We start from the raw sequence: 16,271 nt of genomic DNA, 5'->3' as shown, positions 1-16,271 counted from the left end.
TTTATTTGACATTGCCAAACCTGTACATGTTCTATAAATACTTTGTTCAACACTGAAATATATACACCCAATGTCTCATTTAAATTATTCACTCCATCTCTGTAAGCAGCAAGCTAGCAATGACAGGGTTTGTCTCAAATAATTCTCTCTTGAATTCCAGTCTGATGAACACCACCAATTATTGGTCCTTATTTCAAAACTGTTTAGGAGACGTTTCATTTAGGCCGGTACTCTCTTATATACACTTGTGTGTGTTTTTACAACAATGGAATGCCTAAAATAATTGTCTCTCACGAAAGTTTAAACAACAGATTTCTTACACACATTTCATCTCTAAAAACAAAAGCCACAACATAAAAATGACCTCCCAATTATATAGCTGTGTTACTCATATATTGCTGATCTGGAGAAACAAAACACTGCATGAACAAACTACACACGCAGATACACACTCACGCTGTTGAAATTACACAGGGTTGCAGTCCGGCCAGACTGAATTCTTCAGCTCCTATTACAATACAGACACAACATAACGACCGTAAACCCCTTCCCCTGACGGACACCACCACAACATCAGAGACTGCCGGCGGCAGGTTCACACCTGAAGACAACAGAATCTCCAAACACAATCGTTTCGCACTTAAACACGTCATCATATTACTCCAATCAATATGTAAGACAATGAAGTTCTTTATTTCATTCCTTGCTCTGGTAACACCCAAACTGGAACATATTTTCAATTGAAACAATGATATGAATCCAGTACTGGCTAACTACATCAAGTATTGCACATCTAGTGAATCAACCACAGTTTGTAACATGTTCTTATGGGAAGTGTACAGCATTTCTATTATTTTTAAATATTTTTTTTGTCTTCATAGTAACATGCAATTCAATATAGCCTAGCTGACTACAGACAAGAAATGTTACAGTAGAACTAGTACAGTAGTTTAGCCTTACAGGGCAAGCTTAAGAGATAACACGCATCTTGGACCACTCACAGTATTTAGGATTCAAATAATGAAACCTTTAAAAACCGCTTACATGCGATGTTCTGGTTCACTAAACGGTAGCATTTAACAAACGTGACACCCAGCGCTACAAGATGCTTTTGAAATGTTTCACTCGTTTAGACTTGGACAGACACAAGTATCACACAGCACATAGAATTATTTTTGCACAGTCAGAGTGGAGAGGGGGTAGGGGACATTGCTCTCTATTTATTGACTGGCAGGGCTCTGCATGTGACCAGCATGCTAGCTAGAGCCTCTTAACCTCCCCCCCCACACACACACAAACAAAGTATCCTTCCCAACTAAAAACGAATATATTGGCAGCAGGGACAAGAGTGAATGACTACAGTCACAAATAAGAACATAGAGGGTAAAATTCTGTCACCCCACCAAAGAGTGAGCAAATATTAAGATTGCCATAAGGAAGGACTGCAGGTGTGTGTGTGTGTGTGTGTGTGTGGGGTGGGGGACAACAACAGCATTGGGCAAGGTTCATAAATACAGATTTACACACAGGAGAGTGGGATGGTGTTTCCATAGGAAGGATTCACGTGGGCAAGGAGAAGCGATGGACGTGTGCTTAATTGTAGGTTGAGGGATTATCAAGGGTCATTTATCGATGAATATGAATGGACTGAAATACACAGTAATTGCTGGGGACTCAGAGGCACGCAAGAAGGGGGTGTTGAGGAAGTCTAGGGGTGGGGTAGAGTATACCCGGGCATATTTAGAGGATGTCTACTAGCTAGGCAGGGGTCTTGGGGATAGGAGCTTGGCCTTGCCGTCCCCCTCTTTCCCTTTCACTGCAGCCACATAGGAGAAAAGGCAGAGGACAGAGTAACAGATCTGGTGCGCCTGGTGAGAAAAGAGAAAAGAAAGATTTTCAAAATGTGAGCGGAAGAGCCCAAGAGTGATCTCGTTTTTCATTTGAAGGTGCTTATACATCATGTCCCACTGTTTGCTCAAAAAAACAAAGCTAATTATATCTATTATATTCATAAAGTGGATTGCCTTGTCATCAATGATTCCTGATGATTACTGATAATACTACTTGAACTTGAACTAATACGAATTCAGATGGAGACAGACTTTTTTATTCAAAGACTTTTAACGTGCAAAACTCAAACCCTCGAAAACATGCATTTCAAACTGCATCGCTGATCTGTTGAAACGATAAAACGGAAAAATGCAGTGCAATACTGGCACACAGACCTGGTAGCCTTTGCATGCCCAGACGTAGCATTTGCCATTAGCATTAAAAGAAACAAACTACTCACCATTGGTGTCTTGTACTTGTGGATCACCACTTCTTTAGTTTCAGGAACTACAATAGCCGATGCAAGAGACAAAACAAAGAATTCAACAGGAGTGGGATACCCCCGTAGATCAAATTTGAGAGGGGTGTGAGGGGGTTGCATGTGATAATTGTTATAAACTATGAGAGGGTGCAAAAAGAGGCTGTGGGCCAAGAGAGTCCACTTGAGCTTCAAGTCTCCTCAGAAGATGCTACAAGGCAGGCATTGGGATAGACTTGAGTGGATAATGTCTTTATAGCTCAGTTAGCAGAGCATGGTGCTTCAAACTCTGGGGTTAAGATATTTTTTTACCACAAGGGATACCCATAATAAGAACACATTTACTGAGGATTGCTTAGGATAATATAAGTATGTATAGGTATGCATGTATTCGTGCAAATCGCCTTTTGTCTATCTACTGTACGTAACCATGTCCCAAAACTACATTTTTGGTTGGTGAATGGATTCAAGTGTTTGCGTCAGGCAAAACATTTGAATCATGACATCAGGTGATCATGTTAGAAAGGAGGACATTCGTGGCCCACGAAAAACACAAAGCTAGACAGCATGGAGCACAGAGCCCAGAGCCACAGAGGCCAGAGCCACAGGGTGGGAGGACATATGCCCAGGAGCAACCACAACATACATATGGGGAAAAGACGCTGGGTTAAATGGTGTGTTGATCAAGAAACTGAAAGCAAAAAAGTCATCACAGAAAAGCTTTTACAAAGGCCCAAATCCCTACACCAAGGGCAAGGCCACTGTCAAGTGGACAGATAGGCTAGACTTTTCATTAGTAACTGTGAACCTATGAAAGAGGGGCAGATGGTGTATATGATAGCGAAGGGTTCATGACGGATTGAAACCCTCTACTCCCCACACAGTCCACAAGTCCACTTTCCCCTTTACTGGGTCAAACTCTCCAGCATTGATAAACATTCAATCATCACTTGAAGTGACAGGTCAGTTTTTCAGAACTAAATCAGTTGTTACAAAGGGAGAAGAGGATCAGTTTAAAGGTGAAAGAGAGGGATGGTGAGTAGGAAACTCAGCTGGGAGGGGACTACAGTAAAGAAGGAAGAGAGAGGAATGAAGAAAGGGAGGAAGGATCTGCAAAAACAATGGAAGGAATGAAAGGTGTGTCTTTCTATAAAGAGGAAGAATAATAAGAAGAGGGGAAAGGTGACAGCACTTTACCTGCTGGAGAATGAAGGTTTTCATAGCGGCAAAGATGAGGGTTACATATTACAAAGCAGCACAGAGACACGGCAGTAACCCAGTTCAGAGCTCAGATGGGCTAAACTATCACTTGTACTACAGTAACTCTCACCAGATCCAGACATCTTACTAGCCATCAGAAGCACCTACAACAGTCTCACATGGTAAGTGTTTAATCATCAGCTGACCGTCCTGGTGGCCTCCAAGGGAACAACAGTAACTGTCTTCCCTGCACCTTATCTTGAATGAGAACCTTTCCTAAAAAACCTCATAGCATTACAAAAGAATCCAAATGGACTATGTTCAGTAGGTTTACAATAAATACTTAATGTTTTTGAGACAATCGCACAAATATTTTTTCTACCTTAATACTGTATCTTGCTGTGGCCTTGCTAAAAAGTTATAAACCATCATGGGGGCATAAGATAAGCACATCTATCAGCTAGGATACATTATTTTGGTTTAAACTTCCTATCCTAGAGACAAAATCCAAAAGATTAATTCAGCCAAAAACTAAATCTCCTTTAGAAACACTTCAAACTTGCTGTCAAGATTACCACTCCTGCCTTGTTTTGTTCAAAGCTTAAAAGTAAGTTTGCTAGCCAAAGGAACTTAAATGGGTTTTGTTGGAGTGCTGATCCCACATTTAGTAGAGATAATCTCACATGGCATTGCAACAGAGTATCTGTTGCTCAGACAATCTTTTTCAAGCACACTTAATAGATTATCCTAAGAACAAGTACTAAACTTCCAATCTCACAAGTTGAAGATTCCTACCCAATAACTACATCAAAGCAGTTGACCACATCTCAGAAGTACATCTCGGGAACAGTATCACTATGAAAATGTATTTCTGCCGTGAAAACCCATAATATGAATCCAATGTCAAGTTCCTCAGACCCTGTGATTAGCTATCTTGTCAAAGCATTTGTTCTGAGTTACTGCCGTGTCGAGTACAGGCCTAGAATCAGTAGATGGGGTAATTACCAAATTCCTCCAGGACAAAGACTCCTTTCACAGTATTGCACTTTTTTATGTGACTCAGCTCTATGAAAACCTAAAAACAAAAAAACAAACAAAAACAAGACAGTACATTAGCAACTCAATGACACCAACTGAAATTAATCATGTCAAATATAAATAAACAGTGTTAAATATCCTCTATCAAATACAAAGTAAGGGAAAAGGACAGAAGAAATGCAAGCTTTTAAAAACTACAAAAAGAAAAAGGACAGAACCGTACAGAAGTTTCCATGTTTTAACACATACATGGGCGGGGGATAAGTAAAAAATAATTGCATAGGAAAGAAGCTTTCGACAAAACAATACACTGTAAACTGCAATTTGGCAGCAGCAATTTTTACGTTTGATATTGATGGTTTTGTTTAGCAAACTTGTTATGGCTAAATGTTTATTGTGAGTAAAGTATTTGTGATCTGCCACAATGTTTTCCCCCAGCAAATGCTAATGTGCTGCAGCCCATGTATCGCATACATGAAAATTCCATATTTAAACAGAAGAGGACAGAAAATTAGGTTTGCCACACAGCAGGAAAGAAATTGTGAACATAAAGAAAAATAATAAATCCAAATTAATGTAACCGCTAACAAGCAAACACAGCAGAGGTTGTGTACCTTCCGCTCCTTGCAGGGGGAGAGAGCATGGGAGAGAAACGGTTTGGATTATTATCGGACAGAAGAGCACAAACACTCGACAGCAATCCAAGAGGGAGCTGCTCTAGTTCACATAACCCCCTAATGGACTGGATTAAACTGCCAACTAAATGTCTAAATTCAAAATGTATGTGAATATATATACATATACCTATAAATCTTATGTACCTACATACTGATTGCAGATAATTCAACAATAAAAAGACAACAATTCCTAAATTTCAAAATAAGGAAAATGGATTAGAAATTGGACTACAGTTCATCTTAACACCTAGATTCAGGGGGGGGGGCCCTCCATGCCTCATCCTCCAGCAACGAGGGCTGGCACCAACAACACTTCCCCACATTACATTATAATACAAATACCAGAGGGCAACTGCTGATATGACTTCCCCTGCACGACAGTTTGCCACCAACCTGGATATGAATATTCTTGAACAAACTTATTTAAGTAAGCAATCTATGGCTGAACATTGAATGGTTCAATGCATCAGTCTCATAATTAAGCTGTTCTGGAGAAGTAGTTAAAATATTAGTGCCCAAATAAAAGTAAAATAATAAAAGGAAGCAGTCTATATCGGAACAAAGTATGTAGTTCAAGCAAAAATAGTAAAGGAGGCTCAGTTTCAAGAAATGTAAATCCAAAGTAGCATAAAGGTCAAGCAAAAAAGAAAGTAAGATGGCAGTAAATAGCAAATATTCCTAATAAGCTTGCAGTGATCTTAAATAGTCAATAAATCAGTTCACACGGTTGTAGTATATTTAATGTTGAGCACAGTGTTTAAAACTTTGAGGATGAAATAACTCTCTCCTTGCAAGACTTACGCTTTTACTGTCTTGTGCTGATATTTCCCCCCCTAAATTGTTTTCAGATGTTGGGTTAAAGTAGGTAACATTGAACAGTTGATATTGATTGATTTAAATGTATTTCTATATTCAAGTTTATGTTCTGCATCCGTCACTATACAGTAATCGGCACCATGTTATTACCTTTCAGCAAGATTATGGATTTTTACAATTTGCTTTCTGATCTGTGCTGTTACCATCGGTATAATGTGTGCTAATTATGTTTTTGTTTTTTTGCCTCAAATACATTTCACTTGGCTGATTAACTCAATGGTTTCAAACCTGAATTGTTGTGAAGACATGTCCCTGTACACGTTTATTGTCCAAAGGTGTTCAAATAAAAGGGTCAAACTGCGGATATTATGGTTAAGTGAAAATGCCAATTATTAATGAAAAGTCTTTGCTCAAGGTCATTTCCTGCATCTTACCACGGATGCATAAATATTTTTCACACAGTAAAAATTCTGTTTGCTTCCCCTTCACACAAAAACAAACATCTAGGTTTGGGCACCACAATCAAAACGTTTGTGAAACAAACGTTTTACAGACACATATTAATCTTGTTGATAAACTAAACACAACTGAACATCTAGGCAACCAAAGGCAGCCAAAGCACAACAATGATATCTTCCTCTAAAGTCCCTTTAAAAGATAGGGCAATATAAAAGTATAATATTCATCATAAGATTACTTTTAAATAGTTTTGGTCTTGTAATACTTTTACTTTGACTCACAACTTTCAGACGGACGTTAGAGGAAGTTAATGCCACACTTATGATAGAGAAAGAGGAGGAAAAGAAATAGTAGAAAAAAGAGGTGGGGTTGAAGGGAGCAGAGGGAATGACCTGGTGCTTGAAGAACAACCAGTAGTCTGCAAGGTTCTGCACATGCGTATGTGCGTGCAATGCATGTGTGTGCATTTGAATGTACTGCAAGTACTCCTCTGGCTCTATGATAGTGCAAGCCTCCTACCTGGCTGTGCATGAATTTGAGGTTGATGCCCTCCAAAGTGACTTGCAGCAGACCTCCTTCGCCTGTCTTCATGTCCTGCACAGGGAACTCACCGCCCAGTTCTGGACCTGACAAAGCACATTGTTTCCCCAATAGATGAATAACCTTGGACGTTTGCAGTTCACCATAATGGTTGTTAGTGCACACATTCAAGCATATGGCATAGACTTAAGTTTTTGTTATCCAGGTCAAAACTATTTAATAAATGATTGCAAAAAGGTCAAAAGAAAATTTCAGAAGCCCTGCTATAGCATTTTTTGAGGCAACTCAATGTCTTTGTGAGTATTGTTCACATACACCAACATACCTGGTTTAATGCTCTGCTGTCTTGCTGCCGCTCTCTCCATACTGTCTTTGACACAGTAGTATAGTTCACGACACTTGAAAGAAAACACAACAGTTAAGTATGGAATCTGCAGCTCAGGCCAAGAATAGGCAACATTTCAGTATTCAAATATCTTATTTTATACTATTTATCATTTACATACATTTCCACTCGTATTGTCTATTCTGCCCACCCAAACTGAAGGCATTCATAAAGATAAAAAAAATACAAATAGAATCTAGATTTTTCTTTTAGTTATAGTTAATAAGATTTTAACAATCTAAATGTGTGGAAATGCAGCATACCTTCTTGGTATAAAACTTGTTTAGTTGCGTCTCCTGGCCGTTGCGTCTCCACAGACAGAGCACCTTGGTCTTGGGGCAGTAGGTCATGTTGATGAGCTTTTCGTACCACCAGCGCTCGTACACTGTGCCGATATTGCTGCGCAGGACTATGCAATCATCACAAACCTGATAAAGAAAACACCATTGATCCCCTGTTCAATAACTGATTACTGCATAATTTTCACTGTACTGCAATAGTAACCCTGTTGTAAAACATTTGCCTTCAGTTTTAAACCTGTCTGTAGTTTTAAAAACTACAGACAGATGGTCATCAACCACTACAAAAAGAGCAACGTCTACAAGTTTTTTTTGGAAAGACGATAAATCATAATGATGTTTGCCATGTGCAGTGCAGAATACCTCCATGAAAAAGATGTCCCCGGTGGTATCTGTCCCAGCATGCACCACAAACGTCTGCTTCTTGATATGTCGGCTTCCACTGGGCCTGATAGATAGCTCACGACCATCCTGAAAACAGATGGACACATTTTACAGACACTTACAAACATTGAAGTGCATCCACAATACATATACAAAACCATAATTTGTTTAAAATGTTGTTGCTTGGTAAAGTAGGTAGGGTCTTACTGTTTGAGCCAGTTTATCCAGTGACTCGTTGATCTCCTGGCTGTGGGAGAGGCCAATGTGGGACTTCCCCATCAGACGCCTAACCTTCTTCTTTATGTCATTTTTGGACACCTAGACAGACAGAAAACCTAAATTTTTATGTGGGATATTTGACATGTTTTATGACTTAAAAAAGGTTGGATACTTTGTTTTGTTGAGACACACACAAAAGTTTACCTTCATCATTAGCATGTAGGCAATCATGTTGTGCAGTAGAGTAGCCAATAACCTGTCTTCATCATCCTCAAGACGCTTGCGATCATGCTCCCCTAGTGACAGATACCTGTGTGGAAACATATTTTAAGCTCACAATTGTAAAATGGACCAAGCATTAAAGTCTAGGTTGACCAAATCTGACATTTTCACTCCATCACAACATTTGACTATCACAGTGTGAAATGCTTTGAGCACCTACAAAACAATCATTTTTGCAGTGGGATAGTCTACCTGTCAATCATCTCCTGAGGTCCTTGATCCATTCCCATTCCTTCCCTCTCCAGCATGACAGCATCCAAGTAAGCGTCTTCCCAGAACTGAACCTGGTCCCACAGAGTGGAGCGTTCCTTACCTATATAGACATAGCAAACACACTGTCAATGTGCTCCAAATACCCATACACTTCAATGGTACAGTACACATCAGGTACTGTCTGCATGTTTTCGTGTGCAAGTCGTGTGCATGTTTTCTAAAATGTCTGGGCTTTTCAAAGTCAGAAACATTCGGTAAACACTTGCAACATTGTACATTTGATTTGGGGAGTGTCAGCAAAAGAGCCAATCAGCATGTCAAAGCCCAAATCCCAACAACACACGGAAGCAATGCATTTATCCCAAAAACACAACCAAACATAAACGTCAAAGCTGAAGACTCAGCCCTACTCAAAGAGAAGGTTTCCATGGCAGCATCTTCAAGTTGGTCCCACATGGAGCTCTTGTCCCGCCCTGAGAGGCATTCCCAGGAGGAGCAGCAGGGAGGAAGAGGAGTGGTAGAGCAAAGAGGGTTAGGAGGATGTGAGTGGGTTAGATGACGAAGTAGAGACAGACACAGAAAGAAAGACCACAAGATGGAAAGGCAATTTTCCCACATACCATTCAGAGCAGTTTTTCAGACCTATCCCAATGTTTTGCTGTGCATGCATTAGGTTAGTCACAGCCATGATTAGATAGTAAGCATTAACGTATGGTGAGGCTGTACATATTTTTGATGACAGCACAATACAACAGAATGCAGAATATACAAAGCCCACACAAGAGTTTAAAGCAGTTATTGCACAAAGCATAACAGAAAGACAACAGTTTAAGTCATGAATCAGCAGAACAGACCGATTGAATTTATTGGCCACCAAGTAGTTTTGGACCCCAAATGTTGGCCGGCCTCACAGATTGCATAGATGGAATGTAGTCAATGGAGACCAGGGAATAAGACCAATGGCACGATGCAGCGGTTGACTTGCATCAATAACGGTCTTGACAAGAGAAAAGGAGTACAGCATACCCAGAAGGCCTTCACACAAGTAGATCCTCATGCTGATATCCTCCATTGGTTGGGCAGGGGGTCCCTTAGCTACCACAGGTATAGGTTTTTTCATCCCAGGCTTTAATTTCTGGGTTTTACCCTGGTGGGGGGAAAAAACTATTATTTTCGTAATTTGCATTTTACATGGCACATCTAACATAGGCCAACGATGTAATTAACTGATGTCATTTCTATTTTATATGGAGAGAACTGGAGGATCTATTAATGTCCGGTTAATAAAGATAGGAAAAAAACACATTAACATATTCGGTATCAATAGTGGTACAACATGAGAGTCTGAACTGTCCCGCATGCTCAACACATCTCAAGCAATTTGCTTTGAAGTTATACTCACAAACACAGAGCTTGTAGCCGGGTTGGTCTCAATCTCGCTATCAGAGAGAGTCCCTCTGGAGAGAGCAAGATGGGGAGCAGGCCTTCCCCCGTCCCCTGCAGTACTGCTAAGGTCACTGTCTGCTCCCAGCGTCTCCCCCGAGCTGTTACTTATCTGGAGGGGTGACAAAGAGAATTGTCACAAGGCATAATAGCGACGCATGGACGTCACATTATAATTATATATCATTATAAGATCACATGTGATTACTCATTGTTCCCATTTGCCACTTTCTATGTCGATAGTACTTTATATTGTACAATGCAGATTCATTAAACACAGCATGAAAACCTGTAGTCCTTGAGACAAGAAAACTGTAAAAGGCTCAAAACATCTGATCTAACAAAAGAGAACACCAAACGGTTATTATACCATTCAAAAGAAAGGGTATGAGTCATGGCTAGGAGATTACTGGATCTAAACCAAAACAGATATAAAATCGAGCAGATCTTGGAGCGATTCAGTGTCTCTGTGTTGGCCGTGCCCTACCACTGTGCTGGCTTCTGAATCCTGGCTGGTGCTTCTGGTCAGCACTGCTGGTTCAGAGCTGGTCACTGACTCTGTGTCACTCTTCTGCAAAACAGAACAGAGAAAGATACAGCAGAAGCACACATCACATCTGTACGGATAAAAGGACATTTTCATAACAGTGACCATCCTCAGTATGACACACCAGCAACACAAAATGAACAACCACAGTAAAGGAAACGGCTAAAGTCTGAATATTGTGAATAAGTAGTCATCAGTAAACAGTAGGAGGAGCCTACCTGAGACCCTGAGTGGACACTGACGCCACTATCTGCACTGATCTGAGACTTCTTTTCCTCAGTGTCTGTCACCTCTGGACGCTGCTGTTTAGCTCCCTCCACTCCTGCAGAACAGAATGGTCAGCATGGTCGCCGTGTGTACATCCCCCACCCGCATACGGTTTTTCACAACACTTAAGAAGGGCAATTCTGCTGTAGTCACAATCTAATTAGTGAATGTAACACATGTTTGGCTAATGTTACATTAGCCAAAAAGCTCAAATAGGTACAATGGCCCAATGAGGAATATTCAAAACACCAAATCTATTCATCTGAAAAAGCATAATGCTAACTGTAACTATTAGAAAACATATAAAAAACTAAAAAACAGAGGTACAGTATAGGTATTTTACTTTAAATTACTGTAGATTGCAGGTTATAAAAATGACAAAGTTGTGACTCAAAGACCAAGTGGCGCAAACAAATCAGAATTTTAAAAGATGGTTCAAGATCACACTGTAAGAGAACAGCAATAATTCATTAGAGTCAAAGTTACAAGGTTCAAGTACAAATATAGACACACACAGGCAGTTACAGTACATGCAGACAAACTGATGGACAGTCAAGATAGCTGGGAGACTTACTTCTGAATACATTTCATCTGTGTCTCGCAACAGATTGATAAGAATTTGCATATAAAATATTTCAGTTAGAAAACCTTTGCTTCATTTTCTTTGAAAACTGTATGAATAAATTCTGATGCGATTATATTCCTATTCATCCCTTTGTCTTGAATATCAATTCAGGATAACTCAAATGTCTCTCTAGGTCACCAAAGGATTTGACTGAACAAGGTTTTATGATTGACATGACTTCATAACGTTTCACCATACTTCCGTTTACATGACTTTTATTAAATCTTTTTTGAACTACATTGAAGATGTTAGATAAGATACCAATTCATGAGACCTTGGTTTCAACCACTCACACAGGCATCCCACACTGTCCCAGACCTGCTGTCTAAAGAGATAAGGGAAGTAGGTAACCAGTCTCATACTTGGAAAGCATGAAACAGAAAATTGTAAATAGTTAAATTCATAGTCACTACAATTTATTAGGGACCAAACTACATTCTATCATTATTCTATCAAAACGCTTGTTTTAGATACTTGTGCCTGACTTGTTGATTTTACTACCTTCTATGCCATCCTCGCTTCAGTTTTGCATAAAATACATTTGCATTTTACCAATGGAGACTTTTGTCTCACAACATATCGTTTTGGTGGGTTTTTTTCTCCATTTAAATCCTTTCTGACAAACTTTGTGGCTGTAGTAAGTAAGTAAGTATGTACTGAAACTACAAAAACAGGTCAAATTTGGAAAAGGAAGGAAGGAGGACTGCAAAAGTTAACAGGTGGTATTTATGTAACACCCCAATCGTTTTTGGTGTGCAGAAAATGTCTTACTCTGTTTTTCCATAGATTTTTGCTTATCCTGGTGCTTGCTCCACAATTCTACCCAAGATGCATTGCAAGCAAGGAGAGAAAGACAGAGAGAGAGTCAGAGAGCTTGTTTGAGTAGGCAGGTATGGAGGATGAGCATTAAAAGAGAAAAACATAAAACAAAATTAACCATTCAAATCCAGAGTCAAATTTATCAACGGAGGATGTTTTGTAATGTCTGTATGTAGCATCATTTTGTTATGAGAACACAAAAGACTATGATCAATACGACAGTAAAATGGCCAGTAACTGCTATGGAATTAACATTACAACACATCCAATCCTCTGTAGACCATGGTCCTGGAGAACCACACAAAAGAGAAGATCATGATTTCCTCCAAAAGTGGGCTTGAGTCAAGGGGGTGGTGTGGGGGGGATCATGCTTCAGAGTGTGCGGCTCTCTAAAACCAGGGTGTGCAAGGGAGGGTTTTTCTGAAGGGGGCATGGAATGAAAGTGACAGGCTGGCCAGCAAGCCAGCAGGTGGAATGGAGCTGTTGCAAAAGCAGGGGTGCAAGTCTCAAAAGACATTCCGTAGAATTGAAGGTGCATCTTTCCAGAGAGAAAAAAGGGGAGGAAGGGTATTGTGAGGGTGGTCGGGTAAATCTTTCCCCTGTACACAGACCCAAAGTAACACTTGAGAAATAATAGAACCCAAAAGGAGAACCAAGTATCTCCCTCTACCCTACTTTGGGTAACTTGGGTTTACAAAACAGGCAAGTAGGTGGAATTTGTGTCTTTCTTGGGACTGTTTACTGGGGAGTGATATTGTCACCCTCCATGCTTGGATCAAAGGGTTCTGCCTTGCCTACAGCAGGCCTTACAGAAACCTGCAGTAAAGATGCCGACGGGCACAGACTCTACCTATGCACAAGCCTTCTACTGTATCTCCCCAGCACAGTACTGCAGATTTGGGTTCCACAACACAAAACAAAGACATGCAATCAAGGTGCTAGAAAGCAAACAATGAGAATCCACACGAGGAGCTGGAAATTGAGGGCTTGTGGTTTCAACATTCAGTAGGAAGGAGGGGGGGCACAAACACATTATCCAGGCTGGGGGTTCTGGGAATATTCCACGCACGCCTACACCTCTCAAGGCAAATTTGATACCACACATGGAATACAAACAATAATTTTCTGGTAATTCAGAATTGCTGGTAGAGATTTGGTCTGAAAATATGCGGTGTGCATTGTGTGGTTTGACGAGCACTTTTTGATGTTTTATACTCTACAGACTCAGCAAATTACGCTGTGTAGGTCCAAGTTAATGGACATTCACGTATGCAATACCCTTTTTTGAGAGGGTAGAGGCTTTCCCCAGGATGCCTAGTTGAACAGAGAGGTGGGCGAGAGGAAAAGGGTTTAGGGTGTTGAGCTGGGGAGGGCAGGGCAGGAGGGGTCCTCTGGAGCGCATGCAAGGGGTGTCAGAGAGTAGTACACACCAATAGAAGCAATAAAATTCTCTTCGTTCAGACTCCGGGTGTCAAAGTGCCGGGCACCTTTGCCCGGGGTGGGATGTGTCAGCTGGAGGCGAGGCACAAGAAGCAGACCCTGAGGCCTGGCACCCTCTATACGAGCCGATGGACTCTCCTTGCTGCCTGGGCTGCCAGCACTGTCTGTGGGGCTCCGCTTGCGCTTCTCTGGGTCTACCAGGCCACCCAAAAGAAGGGGCCAAAATGAAATAATCCACCAATAAGAGGAGAGAGTAATGAGGGGGAAAGGGGAAAATAGAGTAGTGGAAAGAGTACAAAAAATATTGAGTTTTTCCCGCTGACACCACAATTACAGCGGTGTAAGATTTGAAGATTAGAAAAGAGTTTTTGATATGAACCACTCACAGATCAATAATTACAGCACTAATGATACAAGCGCATTTTGTACAAGAACATATTTCTTATACTTTTCTAAAAGTAGTTGAAAGTTCTTTTTATGAGGTGGACTTCTTCAATATTACCTTTGGTTTGGTAGTGTGTGCGTGCTATTTCCAGTACACTAAAGACGCTGGCCATGCCTCCAAGCCCCGCATTGGTGTAAGAGTGTTCCAGGCTGGAAACTGTGCACTTCAGGATGTCCAACATGCCCTTATACACTTTTCTGCTTACCTCCTAATGAGAGGAACACAGCCAATACACACATAGTAAAAAGAACAAACTAAAACCCAATATATCCCAAAATGTAATATGGACTGAATTTTTGCCCGTAGAAATGTTCTCACCACATCACGGATAACCTCATGTCTGGCATCCTCCTCCGACTGCACGGCTCTGTTTAGCTTACTCAGCACAAAAACTCGCAGCTGCTCGTTTTCCAGCAGACGACGCACCTTCTTCATGTTGAGCCAGCCTACTCCCTGGCCCTCTAGAACACTCTGGACCACTTCCTTCAAAAACTGCTGGTTCTCACTGGGGTTGGGTAAAGAATATTTTTAATCAATCTTTGCCTCCGTGCATACAGTTGGAGAAAGAACTGAATGCAAACATCCATTATAAAACCTTCATCCGCAACCTCACATACCGCTTTAAAACATAATTATTTCTCTGTAAATGTATTACCACATAATATTAATTACATTGATTGACAGGAATACCCACTGTTAGGAGCCTGATTACATTTGTAAATACAAACAGTTCCTTCAGAAAGTATTCAGACCCCTTCACCTTCTCCAGTTTTGAGTTTTTAATAATTCATTGTCAAGAAACAGAGAAGTACGTTGGACATATTCATTTGACAGTTATACATAAATAGGCTCTCTACCTGGTGTTGTTGGCGCGGCCTTGGGGGGAAGGCGACTCTCTCTTGACTGTGGGACTGTGCTTGATGACAGAGGACTTCTGGTCTACAAGGGCCCTGGGAGCCCGAGCGCCTTGGGAATGGGGTGGAGGAAACATTTTATAAATACATGAGGTCTACATGCAAATGTGATATGTATATTAACTTTGATTGAGTAAAACACCTGCCAAAAGTTCACTGCTCCAAAAGAACTCAAGGGGACACACTACTGCAACTACAGTTCATCAAAACTGGATTTACTGCTCATGGCTCTATAGCCAAGGACGCTACACACAAGTACAACAAAGATAAAGACGAGGAACACTCTGCACACCAAGTAAGGACGCACACGCACACACAGCTCATGGATATCTAAATGTTAAAGATAACTAACTACAGGTGAAGGACACATCCAACAGGACATCACACACAGGAGTCAAAATGGCGCTGTTTTGGTAAAATCACACATTGGCAGAGAACAGAGAGGACAGGTCAGATAGAGGAAGGGTCTGCGAGGCAACAAGACCAGTTATGTGTCATGCGGAAGAGGCAGCCAAGCAACTAAAAACTTGAGGATAGAAAAACATATTACACTGGTGTTTCCAAACACCTTTTTGAACGGCTGGATCACAATCACATGATTTAACCATACTATGGCCAAAAAAACAAGGGCGCCATTTCGGGGTTGGGCCCCAGTTAAGCCTCAGTTCAATGACTAATAATAGTAGAGTTAAAACCGACAACAGTGGATACTGTAGATACCAGGTGTACAAAGTATGTTTTAGTTTCACAAAAATTATGATGACCATTACAAACAACATTTCTTGATTAAGTAACCTGTGATCTAAAGATATGGTGCCCAGCATGCATCCCAGACTCCTTACGTTCAATAACAAAAAAAGGTATGTTTATTGAGCTATAATGTACATTATAATAAACAAATCAACGCATTACTTTCCACTAAACCGGATATGCTGTTATATCATATTCTTT

General features: G+C 40.6%; 1 protein-coding gene across 23 annotated transcripts in view; it reads right to left on the bottom strand.

Moving 5' to 3' along the window:
* Positions 1 to 126: 126 nt before the first annotated feature.
* Positions 127 to 16,271, bottom strand: part of madd (MAP-kinase activating death domain) — a 37,207-nt gene continuing 21,062 nt past the window's right edge. For 2 of the 23 annotated variants that reach the window (XM_067248845.1, XM_067248849.1), the window contains 20 exons: positions 15,264 to 15,372; positions 14,725 to 14,911; positions 14,464 to 14,614; positions 13,952 to 14,155; positions 12,474 to 12,521; positions 11,029 to 11,132; positions 10,751 to 10,834; positions 10,223 to 10,375; positions 9,847 to 9,967; positions 9,231 to 9,293; positions 8,800 to 8,920; positions 8,530 to 8,635; positions 8,314 to 8,424; positions 8,086 to 8,193; positions 7,687 to 7,851; positions 7,364 to 7,436; positions 7,018 to 7,124; positions 4,514 to 4,583; positions 2,291 to 2,337; positions 127 to 1,868 (listed from right to left, as the gene is read on the bottom strand). In XM_067248845.1, coding sequence (XP_067104946.1) covers positions 1,755 to 1,868; positions 2,291 to 2,337; positions 4,514 to 4,583; positions 7,018 to 7,124; positions 7,364 to 7,436; positions 7,687 to 7,851; positions 8,086 to 8,193; positions 8,314 to 8,424; positions 8,530 to 8,635; positions 8,800 to 8,920; positions 9,231 to 9,293; positions 9,847 to 9,967; positions 10,223 to 10,375; positions 10,751 to 10,834; positions 11,029 to 11,132; positions 12,474 to 12,521; positions 13,952 to 14,155; positions 14,464 to 14,614; positions 14,725 to 14,911; positions 15,264 to 15,372 — 2,246 coding nt within the window. In that variant the 3' untranslated portion in view covers positions 127 to 1,754. The remainder of the gene's footprint in view (positions 1,869 to 2,290; positions 2,338 to 4,513; positions 4,584 to 7,017; positions 7,125 to 7,363; positions 7,437 to 7,686; positions 7,852 to 8,085; positions 8,194 to 8,313; positions 8,425 to 8,529; positions 8,636 to 8,799; positions 8,921 to 9,230; positions 9,294 to 9,846; positions 9,968 to 10,222; positions 10,376 to 10,750; positions 10,835 to 11,028; positions 11,133 to 12,473; positions 12,522 to 13,951; positions 14,156 to 14,463; positions 14,615 to 14,724; positions 14,912 to 15,263; positions 15,373 to 16,271) is intronic. The other 21 variants (XM_067248846.1, XM_067248866.1, XM_067248856.1 and 18 more) reach the window with 12 other exon arrangements.

This window comes from Osmerus mordax, chromosome 13 (genome assembly GCF_038355195.1).
Source record: "Osmerus mordax isolate fOsmMor3 chromosome 13, fOsmMor3.pri, whole genome shotgun sequence".
NCBI lineage: Eukaryota > Metazoa > Chordata > Actinopteri > Osmeriformes > Osmeridae > Osmerus > Osmerus mordax.
Note: the sequence above shows the minus strand (reverse complement) of the source record. Positions and strands in the feature narration are given on the sequence as shown.